General features: G+C 44.1%; 1 protein-coding gene across 1 annotated transcript in view; it reads left to right on the plus strand.

The window, feature by feature from the left end:
• LOC128684048 (angiopoietin-4) overlaps positions 1 to 21,267 on the plus strand; it is a 148,209-nt gene extending 126,942 nt beyond the window's left edge. Inside the window, exon 8 of the mRNA XM_070095055.1 lies at positions 17,971 to 21,267. Coding sequence (XP_069951156.1) covers positions 17,971 to 18,149 — 179 coding nt within the window. The 3' untranslated portion in view covers positions 18,150 to 21,267. The remainder of the gene's footprint in view (positions 1 to 17,970) is intronic.
• Positions 21,268 to 22,570: the final 1,303 nt, after the last annotated feature.

Raw genomic sequence — 22,570 nt, forward strand, 5'->3', positions numbered from 1 at the left:
TAGGTGTGGGTTCCAAACTGGTGCCGCATACTCCAATATGGGCCTAACGTACACGGTGTACAGGGTCCTGAACGATTCCTTATTAAGATGTCGGAATGCTGTTCTGAGGTTTGCTAGGCGCCCATATGCTGCAGCAGTTATTTGGTTGATGTGCGCTTCAGGAGATGTGCCTGGTGTTATACTCACCCCAAGATCTTTTTCCTTGAGTGAGGTTTGTAGTCTCTGACCCCCTAGACTGTACTCCGTCTGCGGCCTTCTTTGCCCTTCCCCGATCTTCATGACTTTGCACTTGGTGGGATTGAACTCCAGGAGCCAATTGCTGGACCAGGTCTGCAGCCTGTCCAGATCCCTTTGTAGTTCTGCCTGGTCTTCGATCGAGTGAATTCTTCTCATCAACTTCACGTCATCTGCAAACAGGGACACCTCAGAGTCTATTCCTTCCGTCATGTCGTTCACAAAGACCAGAAACAGCACTGGTCCTAGGACTGACCCCTGTGGGACCCCGCTGGTCACAGGTGCCCACTCTGACACCTCGCCACATACCATGACTCGCTGCTGTCTTCCTGACAAGTATTCCCTGATCCATTGTAGTGCCTTCCCTGTTATCCCTGCTTGGTCCTCCAGTTTTTGCACCAATCTCTTGTGTGGAACTGTGTCAAACGCCTTCTTGCAGTCCAAGAAAATGCAATCCACCCACCCCTCTCTCTCTTGTCTTACTGCTGTCACCATGTCATAGAACTCCAGTAGGTTTGTGACACAGGATTTCTTGTCCCTGAAACCATGTTGGCTGCTGTTGATGAGATCGTTCCTTTCTAGGTGTTCCACCACTCTTCTCCTGATAATCTTCTCCATGATTTTGCATACTATACATGTCAGTGACACTGGTCTGTAGTTTAATGCTTCGTGTCTGTCTCCTTTTTTAAAGATTGGGACTACATTTGCTGTCTTCCATGCCTCAGGCAATCTCCCTGTTTCGATAGATGTATTGAATATTGTTGTTAGGGGTACACATAGCGCCTCTGCTCCCTCTCTCAATACCCATGGGGAGATGTTATCTGGCCCCATTGCCTTTGAGGTATCTAGCTCACTCAGAAGCCTCTTCACTTCTTCCTCGGTTGTGTGCACTGTGTCCAGCACTTGGTGGTGTGCCCCACCTCTCCGTCTTTCTGGAGTCCCTTCTGTCTCCTCTGTGAACACTTCTTTGAATCTCTTGTTGAGTTCTTCACATACTTCACGGTCATTTCTTGTTGTCTCTCCTCCTTCCTTCCTTAGCCTGATTACCTGGTCCTTGACTGTTGTTTTCCTCCTGAAGTGGCTGTACAACAGTTTCGGGTCAGATTTGGCTTTCGCTGCTATGTCATTTTCATATTGTCTTTGGGCCTCCCTTCTTATCTGTGCATATTCGTTTCTGGCTCTACGACTGTTCTCCTTATTCTCCTGGGTCCTTTGCCTTCTATATTTCTTCCATTCCCTAGCACACTTGGTTTTTGCCTCCCTGCACCTTTGGGTAAACCATGGGCTCATCCTGGCTTTTTCATTACTCCTGTTACCCTTGGGTACAAACCTCTCCTCAGCCTCCTTGCATTTTGTTGCTACATATTCCATCATCTCATTAACTGGCTTGCCTGCCAGTTCTCTGTCCCACTGAACCTCGTTCAGGTAGTTCCTCATTCCTGTGTAGTCCCCTTTCTTGTAGTTTCGCTTCATTCGTCCTGGTCTTCCTGCTTCTCCCTCCACTTGTAGCTCTACTGTGTATTCGAAGCTTAAAACCACATGGTCACTGGCCCCAAGGGGTCTTTCATATGTGATGTCCTCGATATCTGCACTACTCAAGGTGAATACTAAGTCCAGCCTTGCTGGTTCATCCTCTCCTCTCTCTCTTGTAGTGTCCCTTACGTGTTGGCACATGAAGTTTTCCAGTACCACCTCCATCATCTTAGCCCTCCATGTATCTTGGCCCCCATGTGCGTCCAAGTTCTCCCAATCGATCTCCTTGTGGTTAAAGTCACCCATGATCAGGAGCTTTGCCCTGCATGCATGAGCTCTTCTGGCCACTCTAGCCAGTGTGTCAACCATCGCTCTATTGCTCTCGTCGTACTCTTGCCTTGGCCTCCTGCTGTTCTGTGGTAGGTTATACATCACTGCTATTACCACCTTGGGACCTCCAGAGTGAAGAGTTCCCGCTATGTAATCATTTTCTTCTCCGCTGTCTCCTCTCTCCAGCTCATCAAAATTCCAGCGATTTTTGATCAGCAACGCCACGCCTCCACCCCCCCTGTTCCCTCTGTCTTTCCTCAGGATTTGGTATCCCGTTGGAAAGATGGCATCTGTTATCATACCTGTAAGCTTGGTTTCTGTGAGAGCTCAAGCTTACAGGTATGATAACAGATGCCATCTGTGTGTGTGTGTGTGTGTGTGTGTGTGTGTGTGTGTGTGTGTGTGTGTGTGTATGTGTCTGTGTGTCTGTGCGTGTGTCTGTGTGTCTGTGTATGTGTGTGTGTCTGTGTGTGTGTGGTGTGTGTGTGTGTGGTGTGTGTGTGTGGTGTGTGTATGTGTGTGTGTGGTTTGTGTATGTGTGTGTGTGTGTCTTTGTGTGTGTGTGTCTGAGTGTCTGTGTGTGTGTGTGTCTGAGTGTCTGTGTGTCTGCGTGTGTGTGTCTGTGTGTGTGTGGTGTGTGTGTGTGGTGTGTGTGTGGTGTGTGTGGTGTGTGTGGTGTGTGTGGTGTGTGTGTGTGGTGTGTGTGGTGTGTGTGGTGTGTGTGTGTGTGTGTGTGTGTGTGTGGTGTGTGTGTGGTGTGTGTGTGTGGTGTGTTTGTGGTGTGTGTGTGGTGTGTGTGTGGTATGTGTTGTGTGTGTGATGTGTGTGGTGCGTGTGTGTGTGGTGTCTGTTTGTGGTGTGTGTGTGTGGTGTGTGTGTGTGTGGTGTGTATGTGTGTGGTGTGTGTGTGTGTGTGTGGTATGTGTGTGTGGTGTGTGTGTGTGGTGTGTGTGTGTGTGGTGTGTGTGTGTGGTGTGTGGTGTGTGTGTGTGTGTGTGTGTGGTGTGTGTGTGGTGTGTGGTGTGTGTGTGGTGTGTGTGTGTGTGTGGGTGTTGCGTGTGTGGGTGGTGTGTGTGGGTGGTGTGTATGGGTGGTGTGTGGGTGGTGTGTGTGTGTGGTGTGTGTGTGTGGTGTGTGGTGTGTGGTGTGTGTGGGGTGTGTGTGGGGTGTGTGTGTGGTGTGTGTCGTGTGTGTGTGTCGTGTGTGTGTGTCGTGTGTGTGTGTCGTGTGTGTGTGTCGTGTGTGTGTGTCGTGTGTGTGTGTGTCGTGTGTGTGTCGTGTGTGTCGTGTGTGTGTCGTGTGTGTCGTGTGTGTGTGTGTCGTGTGTGTGTGTCGTGTGTGTGTGTCGTGTGTGTGTGTGTCGTGTGTGTGTGTGTGTCGTGTGTGTGTGTGTGTCGTGTGTGTGTGTGTGTGTCGTGTGTGTGTGTGTGTGTGTGTGTGTGTGTGTGTGTGTGTCGTGTGTGTGTGTGTGTGTGTGTCGTGTGTGTGTGTCGTGTGTGTGTGTGTGTCGTGTGTGTGTGTCGTGTGTGTGTGTCGTGTGTGTGTGTGTGTCGTGTGTGTGTGTTGTGTGTGTGTGTGTGTTTCGTGTGTGTGTGTGTTTCGTGTGTGTGTGTGTGTCGTGTGTGTGTCGTGTGTGTGGTGTGTCGTGTGTGTGGTGTGTGTGGTGTGTCGTGTGTGTGTGTGTGGTGTGTGGTGTGTGTGGTGAGTGTGGTGTGTGTGTGTGGTGTGTGTGTGTGGTGTGTGTGTGTGGTGTGTGTGTGTGTGTGGTGTGTGTGTGGTGTGTGTGTGTGGGGTGTGTGTGGTGAGTGTGTGTGTGTGGTGTGTGTGTGGTGAGTGTGTGTGTGGTGTGTGTGTGTGTGGTGTGGTGTGTGTGTGTGTGTGTGTGTGTGTGTGTGGTGTGTGTGTGTGTGGTGTGTGTGTGTGTGGTGTGTGTGTGTGGTGTGTGTGTGGTGTGTGTGTGTGTGTGGTGTGTGTGTGGTGTGTGTGTGGTGTGTGTGTGGTGTGTGTGTGGTGTGTGTGTGGTGTGTGTGTGTGGTGTGTGTGTGGTGTGCATGTGGTGTGTGGTGTGTGTGTGGTGTGTGTGTGTGGTGTGTGTGTGTGGTGTGTGTGTGTGGTGTGTGTGTGTGGTGTGTGTGTGTGGTGTGTGTGTGTGGTGTGTGTGGTGTGTGTGTGTGTGTGTGTGTGTGTGTGTGTGTGTGTGTGTGTGTGTGTGTGAGTGTGCGTGTGAGTGTGTGTGTGTGGTGTGTGTGTGATGTGTGTGTGATGTGTGTGTGATGTGTGTGTGATCTGTGTGTGTGGTGTGTGTGTGTGTGGTGTGTGGTGTGTGTGGTGTGTGGTGTGTGTGGTGTGTGTGGTGTGTGTGTTGTGTGTGTGTGGTGTGTGTGGTGTGTGTGTGTGTGTGTGGTGTGTGTGTGTGTGTGGTGTGTGTGGTGTGTGTGTGTGGTGTGTGTGGTGTGTGTGGTGTGTGTGGTGTGTGTGTGTGGTGTGTGTGGTGTGTGTGGTGTGTGTGTGTGTGGTGTGTGTGGTGTGTGTGTGTGTGTGGTGTGTGTGTGTGGTGTGTGTGGTGTGTGTGTGTGTGTGTGGTGTGTGTGTGGTGTGTGTGTGATGTGTGTGTGTGGTGTGTGTGTGGTGTGTGTGTGTGTGTGGTGTGTGGTGTGTGTGTGGTGTTTGTGTGGTGTGTGTGTGTGGTGTGTGTGTGTGGTGTGTGTGTGTGGTGTGTGTGTGGTGTGTGTGTGGTGTGTGTGTGTGTGTGTGTGGTGTGTGTGTGTGTGTGGTGTGTGTGTGTGTTTTTGTGTTGTGTTTGTATTTTTTGGTGTGTGTGTGTGTGTTTGTGTGTGTGTGTGTGTGTGTGTGTGTGTGTGTGTGTGTGTGTGTGTGTGTGTGTGTGTGTGTGTGTGTGCTAAAAATATAAAACATCTCTCCAGTGCTGGAATCTCACCTAGGATGTAATAACAACCACTCTACCAAACTAAGGATACAGTGTGTCATAGTGCCATACTCTGAGATGAGTTATGGAGCCAGAGTGCCATGTGTGAATAAATACCATAATAATAATAATAATATCTTTATTTACTCCAAGTACATGTGCAATTTATACAGACCATAGCTGATATCAATGACATACTACTATATAGAAAGCCCCTTGTTATGTTGAGGGTGTTGCTGGGCGATGGTGTCTGTAGAGTGGAGTGTAGAATCTTGGTGGTGTTGGCTATTGCAGCGTAAATCGGTGAACTGGAGGTGTTCTTCAGATCTTCTTTAGTGGGCACTTAGCTGCAAGGGTATAATGATTACCCTTGCAGTTAAGACATGTTGGAGCCATAGTGATGGTGCAGGATCTGAATTCGTGTCCATCATTCCCACATTTTGAACAAAACTTCTTATCTTCGATGGGTCAGTCCTTGGTGGTGTGATTATAGAGGTAGCAGGTCCAGCAGTGGGAGATGTGTGTGAAACCTTCTGGTTCTACTATATGGCTTGGGTAAATTTAGTATTATGAGATGGCCAGACCATCAGAGAGAGCTTGGGCAACCATGGAGATGCTTGAGAATGTGATCTTTTGGTTTGATTCTAAAACTAAACATAGATCAGTGTGAGGAAGGCAGTAAGATAGTAAATTAAAATTTATATATGAATGATCAGTGAGGAGTGAATCAGGAAAGAGTTATACAGTGAACAAAACAAAATTAAATGCAAATATGATACATGTTCCATCCAGAAAAGGAAAACGGGATGTCACGTGACCTCTTCCGACCACACACGATTCGCACCTATCACTCACTACCCACAGCCATAATATAGTCACTCTCTACCCCACGCTATTCCACCTGTCACCCACAAGATGCAAGCCTCGGTTTCTATAGATACATTTTACATACCTATTACTGTTACCAGTGCAGAGCAGAAAGATGAAGTGGAAACCAGTTTTTTCATGGCATGCAGAGTGAAGTAGGATATGGGCAGGATGTCAGTACAACATAGCTGTGGGACATGTAAAAAATTCTTGGAAGGAAATCCAGGATCACATGCAACCTGTGCTTTTCCAAGCATCATGTCTCTTGTGCAAGAATAAACACTGCCTCAAAAAATGACATCGAACTAGCAAGGTGCGTCTGGTTGTGCAAGAAAGATATAGAATTTTGGGCAGGTATCAGAAAGGTACTAAGGAGGGTAATAAATAATAAAAATAAGCAAGAAAGTGATGAGAAGCTCTTGGATAGTCTATCCATGTTATATAGAACATGGGAGGAAAGGATAGGAGAAGTGAACCTAAAAATGTAAAATGCCCATACCACAACAGTTGACTCAGAATTAAATAGTCACCCACTGAAAAAAATACAGGAAACGAAAACGTCAGTTTAGCTCAACCCCCACCCATAGGCTAACCCAGACTCAGCCCTCAGCCCTTGTGCTAATCCAGACTCGGCCCCCAACACTGGTGCTGATCCAGACTCGGCCCACAGCACTGGTGCTGATCCAGACTCAGCCCCAGCCCTAGTACTGACTCAGTTTCAGCCCACAGCCTTAGTGCTAGTCCAGACTCAGCTAGGGCCTGTACCACAGTCACCACTAAAACCTTAAATATACGATCATCATTGCACAGGACCATACCCCACATTACAGATATAATGGAGGAGGATGAGTCTTCTGGGGAAAGTACTGGTCTCCCAGAAGCAGGAGGGGGTGGCTCTGGCTTGGTTACTGAGGATTCTAGTGCAGTCCCAGAAGCTGCCCAAATTGAGAACACATCTACCACAAATTCTACCCAACCAACAGCGAAATTGTGCAAATTTTATGTTTGGGGCGTCAGTAAGCATGGAACATCAGGAAAAACAAATATGAGACATGCAATTTTGAGCATCCCAAAAAATATTGTGACCTACTGTCTAAAGGAATGTGTCGTTCTACTTTCTGCAAATTCTTTCTCCCGGAAATGTGCCACTCTTCAGTCGTCCAAAACAGTGCTACAAAACCAACTAAAAGGGACCAGGAGGTACAGACCCCATAAGACAATCCATAGTTGTTACGACAACGCATATCCAAGTGATTTTATAGTTGAAGGAAAGGAAGAAAGAAAAGGGAAGGAAATAACAAAATCAGTCCACCATCTTGGAGCCTTGGAAATATAAGCACACATGCAGTATAATGTCATCCTTTATTGACAACGTTTCGCCCACACAGAAGGTACATGAGTCTTCTCTGGGTGTGTTGAAGATGGTTAATGCCAGTCGTCTGCAGTCTCTGATGAAGTGACGAGGATAGTGGAGTTTGGAAAATACTTGTTCAATTATAGTGCATTCTTCTTCAAGGAACTCATTGCTGCAGATTCTGAGTGAGCGTGGGAAACATCTTCAACACACCCAGAGAAGACACTGCAGAGAAGAGATACATAGTCTTCCCCACCAACTCCATTGCCAAACACGTTTCCAACATCTTTTCCAATACCTCATTACAAGTATCTGCCTCCACAACCACGACCATCAAGGACATTACCAGTAATAGACAGGACAAGCTTCCATCCTCTGCAGGGGCACACATATTCCCTTGTAATGACTGCATCAAATTATACGTGGGCGAAACATCAAGAGACCTCCAAACACGTATTTCAGAACACCAGTATGCAGGCATATCTGACGATTCAAGAAATGTCAGTGTTCAACACCGAAATTCACACAACCATTTAATCAACTACAGAAACGCACGACTTATCGCCAGAGAAGACAACACTCAATACCGAAGAATCCTGGAATCCTCACTTATCTTTATATCCAACAATTTCAACCAGAACAATGGCTTCTATAGCAAAGCTGATCCCCTTGCCAAGAAACTTCTTCATCGCTATCCCACATGAGAACATAAGAATGGAGGAACACTACCGAAGGTCTACTCATATACTTATCCAATCTCCCTTCCAAGCTGTAACTCTACTCGGTAGATTGTCACATGCAGCATCCCCTACCTGACTCGGCATTCTCAACCTGACTTCATCCTATAAATACTCATGTACCTTCCACCCAGGTAGATCTGTTTGTTACTTGATGAAGCCCACTGTGTGTACGAAACGTTGTCAACAAAGGATCACATTATACTGCATATGTGTTTATATTTCCATTGTGTCGGTATTTTATACCATTTATTTCCACCTTGGACCCTTGTTGGACTGGAGGCACAGCCAGTGTTGCCCCCTCCCACGGCCCTCCAGCATCACAACCATTGATACCTACAACAAAATCCCCAAACAAACACAGAATACGACCTTGTTTATATTTACTAATATACAGGGCCTTAAGCCATCGACCAACAACAAAACTCCCTTCATCACTGAACTTCTCGAGTCAAATGTGATGTTTGCAGCTTTCATTGAGACCCACGCAGAAGATCTCTTTGACAATAAAATATGGATAAATGGATACAACTTTCTTAGATGTGACAGAAAAAACAGGAAACAAGGGGGAGGGGGGTTGGCCTGTATGTCACAGAGTCGCTCATCTGCACAGAGATGTTGAAATTATAGCAATAAAGATCGAGAACTAAAACTTAGTCATTGTGGCTGTATATAAGCCGCTAGATGCAATCTCCCAACAGTTCAAGGAACAGCTACTGGAAATTTATTACTGTCTGGAAAACCCTCTAGCCTCATCCCCAAACATCTTATTGTTTGGTGATTTCAACCTCAGGCATACAAAATGGAAGAATGTAGCAAATGTTATTATAGCAGAAACAATACTTGGATGCAGCACAGATGAAAATTCACACACACATGAGGTGCTAAATCTCTGCAATAAATACACCCTAAGTCAGCAGATAGTGGAGCCAACAAGACTGGAAAACACATTTGACCATATTTTCACAAATAATGAGGACCTGGTAAGAAGCATTTAAATGAAAAAATGTTGGAAAGATATCTTAAATAACATGGACACAAACTAGTGACATGAAAAGATCAACTTCTTGACAGCTGAAGTATGTTCATGGCATATTCCCATAAGAACGAAGAGAAGAAGTAACCTGGAGAAAGACACTCCCTTCACAGAAAACGATGAAGAATTACTGAGCTCCTCAAGAATGCTAGATTGTTTGATATATGTAAGGAAGCACTGACCAGGGAAGTGGAAAGTATCGAGCTAAAGTTAAAGGATTTATACAAGATCCAGGAGAGACAAGAGGAGCTGAAAGCTATTAATGAAATTGAAGGAAATTCGAAATATTTCTTTTCTTATACAAAAAAAAAAAATAAAAAAAGCAAAAACCACATCTGATATCTGGCCTTTGGTCAGACATGAAGGGAATTATACAAAAAAAAAACAACAACAAAGAAATGAGTGAGATACAGAAATATCAATATGACTCTCTGTTTAGGAAGCCACTAATCAATCTAATGATCGACAATCAGTGATTGTCTATCATTTCATGAATTTTTTCTTGAATGATTTTTTTCATGAATGAGCCTCAATCCTCCGTCACTGTATGCCAAATTTCTGACATTACTCTTGTGAAGGCTTACTCAGCCCTATAACAACTTCAGTCAGTATTACCAAGGCTGGCTCCTCCTCAGGAAAATTAATGAATAGAAAAAGAAATAATAACAGACAAGGATAAACACTTTATTATTTAGAAACTGAAAATGTAAAACAATGAAACATGAATGGGTATCCTAATTGAAAGAAAAATGAAAAATGAAATGAAAAAAGGACATTTGAACTCAACGCTATTATAGTGATAATGGGGTGTCTGGTGTTAGTGACACTGCGTGTTGCTGAAATCGTAGCCGTTGCTGATGTGGGGGGGGGGGGGTCGCAGGTGTTGGTTACAACCCACCGGCTCGTTCTTCACAGAGTATAGCCGTGAATACTCAGTCCAGATGACAGGAAAGCAGGTTTTTTCCACTGCAATGATGAGGGGTTATATCCTGCTACTTGCATACACAAACAAGTAAGTGGATTAAAAATTGGACGTCTCAGAACGTTAGTCCGTCTCCTTCAATTCTACTCGTTGATTGGCAGGTGACCCTCTCTGTCATTTCAAGCTGTAAAGAGAGACAGATTACACACTGCTTAAGAAATCACTCTCCATGATAAGTACAATGACTAAAAGATGTGGTGATTATTAAAACATTTAACCTATCAAGACTGAAAGGACTAAGTTAATTATTGGTCAAAAGTGAAGCTTTCAACCAATAAGTCCACTAAAATATGATCAGGCGTGTACTTACAGTAGTGTTTTAGCTGTGAGTCGAGTGATTTACTGTTTGACCGGAGCCCCACACGTCACCTTTCGGGGGGGGGGGGAAGAGGGAGGGGAAGAGATAGCGGGAGCTAGACTGTCCCTACCTTAACAAGCAGCCGGCAATCAAACTATCACTTTCGGGGAGGGGGAAAAAGGAGGGAATAGTGGGAGCTGGACTTACCCTACCTTAACAAGTAGCCGGCAAAGAAACTATTGTTTCTATATACTCCCTTCCTACTTCTATCTATTGAACTTTTCCCTCACACTCCCCCATACCAAGACTTATAGTAAAGGAGTATAAGAAGAATAGGCGAGGAAAAAGTTCTAACATGCGGAAGTCGCGTAAGGTAACAAATCTTCTACTGACTGTCATGACTTAACCAGTCAGAGAAATAATTGGATGAACCATTGATATACACAATATGGAACTTAAAAGCCTGGAGTGGCAATGTCCACCTCAAGAGGCGACTGTTGGTTCCCTTTAAAGTTTCTAGGTATATCAAAGGTTTGTGGTGCATTTCTAAAATGAATTCTTTTCCCAGCAAATAAAATTTAAGTTTGGAGATACCCCACATAAGGGCCAAACATTCCTTTTCTTTGGTGGAGCATCTCGTTTCTGCAGGAAGGAGTTTCCAGTTTAGGAAGCATACAGGAAAGGGAGTACCATCATGGTATTGTAGTAGCACCGCACCTAAGCCAGTATTGGAGGCATCAGTTCTTAAACAAAATGTTTTATTAATATCTGGAATCTTAAGTATAGGGTCTTTCGAAAAGATACTTGTAATCTAATTAAACTTTTCCCGAGCTACGTCGGAAAGTTCAAGAGGTTCCTTCACAGACTTTTTAAGGAAGTCGGATAAGATGCCTGTAATATCAGTAAGGTTCGAGATAAACCGTGCATAAAAATTTACAGAACCAAGAAAGCTATGCATGAGCTTCTTGGTTTTGGGGAATGTAAATTCTAATAAAGCTTTGATCTTACTGGGGAGAGGCTGCAGAGAGTTATTAGAAAGTATCAGTCCAAGACATCTAATCTTGTTATACCCAATGAAGCATTTCTTCGGCTTGGCAGTGAGGCCATGTGAGCATAACCTACGCAAAACTGACGTTAATGTTTGGATATGTTCACCCCACGTAGATGTCATTACGTAAATGTTATCAAAATAAACTGAAACATTTGGCATATTACCCAAGACCTTTCTCGTCAGTCTCACGTAGGTAGCACAGGCAGTTACCAAACCGAAGGGCATAGTTCTATACTGCATCAGTCCTTGGTGCGTAGGAAAAGCGGTGTACTGCTTAGAAGAAGGATCTAACATTACTTGATGATATGCCTGCGCAATATCAATCTCTGAAAAGAAGGAAGAGTCATAAAATTTGTGTAGATCGCTATCTATTAAGGGCATAAGCTCAGCATCCCACCGAGTGATAGCATTAAGGCCTCTAAAGTCAATAGCAAGTCTATATGAATTATCCGCCTTCTTAACCATGACTACTGGTGAACAATATGAAGATACTGAAGGTTCAATGATCTTTAGTTTTAACAATTTGTCTACCTCTCGGTCAAATGCATCCCCAAGGTGAACTGGAACTGGGTATAATTTTCGTTTGATAGGACTGTCCGTCACTAAGTCAATCTTATTGACTACCGTGGAGGTAACACCTGGAATATCAGTAAAGACGTCTGAAAAGTTACTCGCACATTGAAGTAGTTCATGTCTCTTATGGTCATCCAAAGATTCATTAATATTAATGTTTGTTGCGCCTGAGTGGTCGAGAGTCACCAAGTCATGTAGTTCTCCGTCATAGTCTATGTTAGAGGTGTCAATTACGCACACCTTACTCTCTTCAGTTGTCTTATCAAGTTCGTGTGGAAAAACTAATTCAAAGTCATTCAAACAGTTGACCGAATTTCCTCGGTAATATTTCTTAAGGATGTTGATATGATAAAGCTTAGGTTTCCCCTTGACTTCTATGAGGTAATCAACTTTCCCACAAATTTTCAATACTTTATATGGACCTTTCCATGCTACTAATAATTTATTTGACTTGATAGGTAAAAGTACAAGAACTTCATTCCCTACTTTAAAACTTCTCCTCTGACTTTTGGAATCAAAATACGTTTTGTACTGGTCCATTGACAAACTTAAGTTTTTCGAAACTGTGTCAGAGGTTTCCTCAAGTTTGGATCTAAGGTCAGGGAGAAACTGGTAAGAAGACTGAACCTCAGCATTTACCTCCTCATTAGTCCATAAGTCATGAAGGATGGACAGTGGACCTCTGGCCTGTCTACCATAGAGAAGTTCAAAAGGTGAAAACCCCAAAGAGTCACTGGGAACTTCCCTCATGGCAAACAAAGCACAGGGTAGGTAACGATGCCACTCCTTAGGTTTAAGGGAGCAAAGTTTCCTTAAAATGGACTTTAGAATCGAATGCTGGCGCTTAATCCTCCCATTACAGCTGGGATGATAGGGTGTGGTGAAGAGAGGCTTTACTCCCAAAAGTTGGTAGAGATGTTGCATTAAGTCCGATGTGAATTGTGTCCCACGGTGAGACAAAATTTCTCTAGGAATGCCCACTCTGGAGAAGATGGACAAAAGGGCTTCAGCCACCTCTGTAGTAGTTATGGTCTTTAAGGGTACAGCTTCAGGGAAACTCGAAGCATAATCAACTAATGTTAATATATATCTATGTCCCCCAGATGAAAGTGGTGATAAAGGACCAACGATGTCAATAGCTACTCTTTCAAACGGTACCGTAAAGATTGGCATTTTGACCATAGGTACTCGCCTGGTACCACGGGAGGATGACAGTTGGCAAACTTTACACGATCTGCAATAGGTAGTGATATCTGAGGACATTTTTGGCCAAAAATAGGTTTCCCTAATTTTATTTAAGGTTTTACGATGCGAGAAATGTCCGGCCACTGGTAAGTCATGAGCCATTTTAAGAACAGTCTCTCTGCATTGACTTGGAACAACTAAGATGGAATAGTCTATCTCATCTGAATTTAATTTGAATACTGACTTATATAATATACCTTTTATATATTCAAATTTATATGAATAGTTTTTCCTTTGGATAACTTGATTTTGTCTAGCTGCATTATGGCAATTCTGAAGAGAAGGGCAATTACGTTGTAAATTGACAAGGGAGTCCTTCGATATATCTAAATGCTTAAAGTCAGGGAAAATCAAAGGATGGACAGTAGGAGAAGCTTGGGCTTTGGTCTGAGCCCTAGTCAAGACATTTATAATACCAGAGGTGATATCTTCACTTTCATCTAATAAGGGAACCGGTGATCCTACTACCTCGCTTTCGAGAGTAGCATCACTGGTTTTTAATCCCACATGAATCTCACGAGACATTGTCTCATCTGAACTTTCGAGGGGCTTCTCTGACTCTACAGGAAGAGGATCTGAAACATCTATGTCCATCTTTGGTTATGAAAGGTCATCCTCAGAAGGAAGAATGGCACCTTTTACATTACCTATTAGTACGGAGCAAGAAGTGATGGGAGCTAGTACGGCTTCAGACCAACCTGTGAACCATTTAGACCTAATGTAACAACGGACGGTAGGAAAAGTGTCCGTACGGCCCAAGTAGTCTGAAAGTATAGGTTAGGGAACAGCTTATCAGAAATGACTATACATGTGCATCCAGTGTCTCGTAAAATGGTAGATACATTAAGTCCATTAACTGTTCCTGAACAGAAGGGTGCTTGGTCATTACAGTCTTTAAAACATCTTCCAACTTTTTGTACCTTCTTAGAAGGACAATCTGGACGTTTATGTCCCTTAACACCACACAAATGACAAACAGGAATAAAAGAAGTCATTTTACTTTCCACTAGAAGCTTTGATTTCTTAAGGTCTGATGAACCCTTGCCCTTAGGGTTCGATCCCTTTAGGTCTTTATAGGAATTGTGAGCCTCAGCATACAGGTCAGCAGCATCAGCAACTTCCTCAGCTTTAATCAGGTTACGTTCTCTGATGAATGTTCGTATCTGGTGAGGAAGAGCTGTCAGAAACTGGTCAGCAACCATGAAGTCTCTAAGAGATTCATAACTGTGATCAATTCCTGAACTCTCTATCCAAAAGTCGAACAAACGAAAGACTGTTACCTGTAACTGCTGAAAGTTCTGGCCAGGCTGTAAGGTGGCATACCTGAAATCTTTCCTGTAAGAATTAGTGGTTTTTTGATATGCTTTAAGGATTGCCTTCTTCAGTAGGTTATAATTACATATGATATCCTGCGACAAAGTTGCATAGATATTCAAGGCTGTACCAGAAAATAACATTCCTAACTTTGTAACCCAGGTGTCAGCAGGCCATTCACAGAGTGTAGCAGAATTTTCAAACCTGATAATGTATGAAGTTATGTCTTCCCCCTCTGTGAAGGGAGGTAAATTAGGTGTTGGAATATGTGTACTAGCTGCACGTTGTTCCATTACTCCTTCCTCTAATTGCTGTTGAGAGAAAGTTAACTTTTTATTCTCTAATTCAAGGCGAGGTTTTTCGAGCTCGCGATCCGATTTTCTCTCGATTAACTCACGTATTTTAGCTTGTTCCTCACGTTCTCTAGCTCTTTCCTCACGTTCTCTAGCTCTTTCCTCACGAAGAAGTCTATCACCCTCTTTTTTGTCTTCTCTTTCGATTCTCAATCTCTCCTTTTCCTCTTCTCTTTCGATTCTCAATCTCTCCTTTTCCTCCTCTCTTTCGATTGTCTCTCTCTCCTTTTCAATTCTTTCCTGGATCTTAGCACTAATGAAAGATTCTAAATTTTTCCCTGTTATTCCTAACTTACTTCCAGCATTCATCCAAAACTGGTATTCCTCCATATTTGCAAGAATAACTTAAACTACCAGGGGAAAATGAAACGGGTATCAAAGAAAACGGAGGGTTCAATTCCTGCTCTGCTCAAACTGTGAATAAACCAGAGGGCTCGATCCCTGCTTCAATTAACAATATGTATTAATGAAAACGTTGGGTTCTATGCCGGCTCTGAGCAAACAGTAAGTAGAATGGGGACCCTTGACCATCCAATCTTCTCGCCAATAAATCAAGAGTGTCCTACGACAGTTCCCTTGATGAAACAAATTGTCACTGAAAAATCTCGGGTCCCTAGAGTCTAATCCTCCAAAGTGTTTCAAGCTCAAACAAAAAGGTGGCAGAATTAAATATTATATCCTGCCAGACTTGACTTACAATAAATTGAGACTATAACAATCACCAAATCTTTCAAATACCTGTACCGTAGTCCTACCATAGAGAATGATTACTCATGGCTGGTGGTAACCGTCTGTGGTATGCAGCGTTGAAGTTCCAATGGTAGATTCGAGATGGAATTGAATCTTGATTCAGAAGAGTTGATCCTGGCAAGGTCGCCACTTGTGAAGGCTTACTCAGCCCTGTAACAACTTCAGTCAGTATTACCAAGGCTGGCTCCTCCTCAGGAAAATTAATGAATAGAAAAAGAAATAATAACAGACAAGGATAAACACTTTATTATTTAGAAACGGAAAATGTAAAACAATAAAACATGAATGGGTATCCTAATTGAAAGAAAAATGAAAAGTGAAATGAAAAAAGGACATTTGAACTCAATGCTAATATAGTGATAATGGGGTGTCTGGTGTTAGTGACACTGCGTGTTGCTGAAATTGTAGCCGTTGCTGATGTGGGGGGGGAGGTCGCAGGTGTTGGTTACAACCCACCGGCTCATATTTCACAGAGTATAGCCGTGAATACTCAGTCCAGATGAGAGGAAAGCAGGTTTTTTCCACTGCAATGATCAGGGGTTATATCCTGCTACTTGCATACACAAACAGGCAAGTGGATCAAAAATGGGACGTCTCAGAACGTTAGTCCGTCTCCTTCAATTCTACTCGTTGATTGGCAGGTGACCCTCTCTGTCATTTCAAGCTGTAAAGAGAGACAGATTACCCACTGCTTAAGAAATCACTCTCCATGATAAGTACAATACCTAAAAGATGTGGTGATTATTAAAACATTTAACCTATCAAGACTGAAAGGACTGGAGTTTACCTGGAGTTTACCTGGAGAGAGTTCCGGGGGTCAACGCCCCCGCGGCCCGGTCTGTGACCAGACCTCCTGGTGGATTAGAGCCTGATCAACCAGACTGTTGCTGCTGGCTGCACGCAAACCAACGTACGAGCCACAGCCCGGCTGGTCAGGAACCGACATTAGGTGCTTGTCCAGTACCAGCTTGAAGACTGCCAAGGGTCTGTTGGTAATCCCCCTTATGTATGCTGGGAGGCAGTTTAACAGTCTTGGGCCCCTGACACTTATTGTATGGTCTCTTAACGTGCTAGTGACACCCCTGCTTTTCATTGGGTGGATGTTGCATCGTCTGCCAAGTCTTTTGCTTTCGTAGTGAGTGATTTTCGTGTGCAAGTTCGGTACTAGTCCCTCTAGGATATTCCAGGTGTATATAATCATGTATCTCTCCCGCCTGCTTTCCAGGGAATAGAGGTTTAGGAACCTCAAGCGCTCCCAGTAATTGAGGTGTTTTATCTCCGTTATGCGCGCCGTGAAGGTTCTCTGTACATTTTCTAGGTCAGCAATTTCACCTCCCTTGAGAGGTGCTGTTAGTGTGCAGCAATATTCCAGCCTAGATAGAACAAGTGACCTGAAGAGTGTCATCATGGGCTTGGCCTCCCTAGCTTTGAAGGTTCTCATTATCCATCCTGTCATTTTTCTAGCAGATGCGATTGATACAATGTTATGGTCCTTGAAGGTGAGATCCTCCGACATGATCACTCACTAAGTTAATTATTGGTCAAAAGTGAAGCTTTCAACCAATAAGTCCACTAAAATATGATCAGGCGTGTACTTACAGTAGTGTTTGGAGCTGTGAGTCGAGTGATTTACTGCTTGACCGGAGCCCCACACGTCACCTTTCGGGGAGGGGGGGAAGAGGGAGGGGAAGGGATAGCGGGAGCTAAACTGACCTTAACAAGCAGCCGGCAATCAAACTATCACTTTCGGGGAGGGAAAAAAAGGCGGGAATAGTGGGAGCTGGACTTACCCTACCTTAACAAGTAGCCGGCAATGAAACTATTGTTACTATATACTCCCTCGCTACTCCTATCTATTGAACTTTTCCCTCACACTCTAACCCCACTAGACTTTGAGAAAGCCATTGACAGCATGCCAATGCACTCAGCCCTAGGCCCAGACTCGTGGAACTATGTATTCATTAGGAACTGTATAATAACGTGGTAGATAGGAGTGAGTGGAGATAAATGATTTTTAGGACTTGACGTGCTGTTGGAGTATGAGCAAGGTAACATTTATGAAGGATTTCGGGGAAACCAGCAGGCTGGACTTGAGTCCTGGAGATGGGATTTACAGTGCCTGCACTCTGAAGGAAGGGTGCTAATGTTACCGTTTTTAACCGTAATATAGGCACGTCTTTGGAAAGACAGTGATGATGTGAATAATGATCAAAGTGTTTCATCTTTCCCGGGTCACCCTGCCTTGCTTGGGAAAGGATGATGAGTTAATAAAAACATTGTTAATAATATTATTATTGCTAATATTATTTGTATTTTTATTATTTTTTTTATTTTCATTTTATTATTACCTAATAATAATAATAATAATAATAATAATAATAATAATAATAATAATAATAATAATAATAATAATAATAAAGAGAAATGTTTGAACTTACATTGGACAGTGAACTGTGCACAGTTTCAACATGGAGGTGGTTGGTGGTACAGCAAGTGTGGCCTCATCACACCAACCTCACCAGCAGGTGACACTGGCCAAGAAACCTTGGTAACCTGGTACCACTTTAACCCACTTGAAGGACTTCACCGCACAGGACTCTCCCAGCTACTGATGATGATTAATTAACGCTAACACTACCACCACACAACACTGACACCACCACTACACCCACTCAACACTGACACCACCACTACATCCACTCAACACTGACACCACCACTACATCCACTCAACACTGACACCACCACTACAATCACTCAACACTGACACCACCACTACATCCACTCAACACTGACACCACCACTACATCCACTCAACACTGACACCACCACTACATCCACTCAACACTGACACCACCACTACATCCACTCAACACTGACACCACCACTACATCCACTCAACACTGACACCACCACTACATCCACTCAACACTGACACCACCACTACATCCACTCAACACTGACACCACCACTACATCCACTCAACACTGACACCACCACTACATCCACTCAACACTGACACCACCACTACATCCACTCAACACTGACACCACCACTACATCCACTCAACACTGACACCACCACTACATCCACTCAACACTGACACCACCACTACATCCACTCAACACTGACACCACCACTACATCCACTCAACACTGACACCACCACTACATCCACTCAACACTGACACCACCACTACAATCACTCAACACTGACACCACCACTACATCCACTCAACACTGACATCATCACTACATCCACTCAACACTGACACCACCACTACATCCACTCAACACTGACACCACCACTACATCCACTCAAAACTGATACCACCACTACATCCACTCAACACTGACACCACAACTACATCCACTCAACACTGACACCAACACTACGTCCACTCAACACTGACACCACCACTACATCCACTCAACACTGACACCACCACTACATCCACTCAACACTGACACCACCACTACATCCACTCAACACTGACACCACCACTACATTCACTCAACACTGACACCACCACTACATCCACTCAACACCGATACAATGGAGCACTTGTCACAACCATAATTCATTTCAAAACTCTGGTCGCGACCGGATTTGGTCGTGACCAGTACCTAATTTTCCCAATGGATTGTATGTAAATATTAATCTGTTCCAGACCCCTATGAACTGTATGTCAATATTTTTTTTTATTTTAAGATTTTTAGCTTAAAAAGTAGTTAATTATACTATAGAATGCACAGTGTAATAGCAAACTAAATGTAAAGACCTTGAATAACACTGATAAAACCATAAAGAGAGAAAACTAACATTGCATGAGTCTGTTGGCTGCAAACAGTTTTTTTTTAATGTTTTAAGCTCAGAAAAAAATTATCAAACTTTGAAAAATCCTTAATTATACAAAACAATGCCGTTTAATATAGAAAAATGCTTAAATAACAGGGAAAACACGTGCCATAAACAACTAATAAAACTAACCTTGCATGATTCGAGGAGGAGGTTACTGTTTTGAGGGAGAGTCCACCTCCGTGATGGAGGGACGTTCTCCTTCAGGTGTTTTCTCTCGCTTAGCTGGTGGACCAAACTTCACCATAAACCGACCTAATGTAACTTGTCTTTTCCTTTGCATCAAAACGTTAGGGAAATTAGAGATGACGTTATCATTCATCACGTTCAACACTGTTCGTAACAGATTTGTTGAGGTGGGTTTTCTCAAAGAAATCCTGGAACTCACTCTATTTTTTCTATGAAGTCTTTCATCACATCACTTTTAATCTCCTCCCATTCTTCTTCTTCCTTCGATGACTGCTCCTCAGTGAGCACTTTATGATGCTCATTCTGGAGTTCCTCCTTGTGATCCTCTACCAGTTCCTTGATGTCGTCAATGTCGACTAGAAAGACCCATGCTTTTGCCCATGGATATGATATCTACAACAGAGGACTCATATCCTTAGAGATCTCATTCAGGAATGCACACAGGCCAAAGTTTCTTCCAGGCTGTTTGAAGTCTGTATCATCACGGCTAATATATGTTGACAGCTCGGTGACGCTTACCACTGCCACTACACAACACTGACACTACCACCACTACCACTACACTACCACCACTACCAGTACACAATACTGACACTACCACCACTAACACTACATAACACTGACAATATCACCACTATCGTAACTCAACATTGACACTACTACCACTATCACTACAAAACACTGACACTACCACCACTATAACTACACAACACTGACACTACCACCATCACCACTACTCAACACTGACACCACCAACACTACCACAACACAAAACTGACACTACCACCACTAAGCCTACACAACACTCACACTACTACCACTACCACTGCACAATACTGACACTACTCTACTACCATCACTCAACACTGACACTACCACCACTACCACTACACAACACTGAAAACAGCACCACTACCTCTACACAACGCAAACACCACAACCACTACCTCCACTCAACACTGACACCACCACCACTACCATCACTCAACACTAACACTACAACCACTACATCTACGCAACACTGACACTACAACCACTAGCACTACACAACACTGGCACTACCACCACTACCTCCACTCAACACTGACACTACCTCCACTACCATCACTCAACACTGACACTACCACCACTTATCGCTGACAGTACCATCACTCAACACTGACACTACCACCACTACCACTACACAACACTGACACTACCACCACTAGCACAACACAACACTGGCACTACCACCATCACAACTACTCAACACTGACACCACCACCACTACCACAACACAACACTGACACTACCACCATTAATCCTACACAACACTCACACTACCACCACTACCACTGCACAATACTGACACTACTCCACTACCATCACTCAACACTGACACTACTCCACTACCATCACTCAACACTGACACTACTCCACTACCATCACTCAACACTGACACTACCACCACTACCATCACTCAACACTGACACTACCACCACTCCCATTACTCAACACTGACAGCACCACCACTACCACAGCACAACACTGACACTACCACCACTAAGCCTACACAACACTCACACTACCACCACTACCACTGCACAGTACTGACACTACTTCACTACCATCACTCAACACTGACACTACCACCACTACCTCTACACAACACTGACACTACAACCACTACCTCCACTCAACACTGACACTACCTCCACTACCATCAGTCAACACTGACACTACCACCACTACCTCTACCCAACACTGGCACTACCACCACTACCTGTACACAACACTGACACTACAACTACACAACACTGACACTACCACCACTACCTCCACTCAACACTGACACTACCACCACTCAACACTGACACTACCACCACTCAACACTGACACTACCACCACTTATCGCTGACAGTACCATCACTCAACACTGACACTACCGCCACTACCACTACACAACACTGACACTACCATCACTACCTCTACACAACACTGACACTACACCCACTACCTCCACTCAACACTGACACTACAACCACTACCTCCACTCAACACTGACACTACCTCCACTACCATCAGTCAACACTGACATTCCCACCACTACCTCTACCCAACACTGACACTACCACCACTACCTGTACACAACACTGACACTACAACTACACCACACTGACACTACCACTACTACCTCCACTAAACACTGACACTACCACCACTACCACCACTCATCGCTGACAATACCATCACTCAACACTGACACTACCATCACTACCACCATGACCATCACTCAACATTACCACCACAACCACTACACAACACTAACACTAACACCACTGCCACCACTCATCGCTGGCTCTACCATCACTCAACACTGACACTACCACCAATACCACTACACAACACTGACACTACCACCACTAGCACTACACAACACTGACACCACCACCACTAGCACTACACAACACTGACACCACCACCACTCCCACCACTCATCTCTGACACTAACATCACTCAACACTGACACTACCACCAATACCACTACAAAACACTGACACTACCACCATCACAACCACTCAACACTGACACCACCACCACTACCACCATGACCATCACTCAACATTACCACCACAACCACTACACAACACTAACACTAACACCACTGCCACCACTCATCGCTGGCTCTACCATCACTCAACACTGACACTACCACCAATACCACTACACAACACTGACACTACCACCACTAGCACTACACAACACTGACACTACCACCACTCCCACCACTCATCTCTGACACTAACATCACTGACACTACCACCACTACCACTACACAACACTGACACCACCACCACTAGCACTACACAACACTGACACTACCACCACTCCCACCACTCATCTCTGACACTAACATCACTCAACACTGACACTACCACCACTACCACTACACAACACTGACACCACCACCACTACCACTACACAACACTGACACTACAACCAGTATCTCTACACAACACTG

Source organism: Cherax quadricarinatus, chromosome 48 (assembly GCF_038502225.1).
Source record: "Cherax quadricarinatus isolate ZL_2023a chromosome 48, ASM3850222v1, whole genome shotgun sequence".
NCBI classification, from domain to species: domain Eukaryota; kingdom Metazoa; phylum Arthropoda; class Malacostraca; order Decapoda; family Parastacidae; genus Cherax; species Cherax quadricarinatus.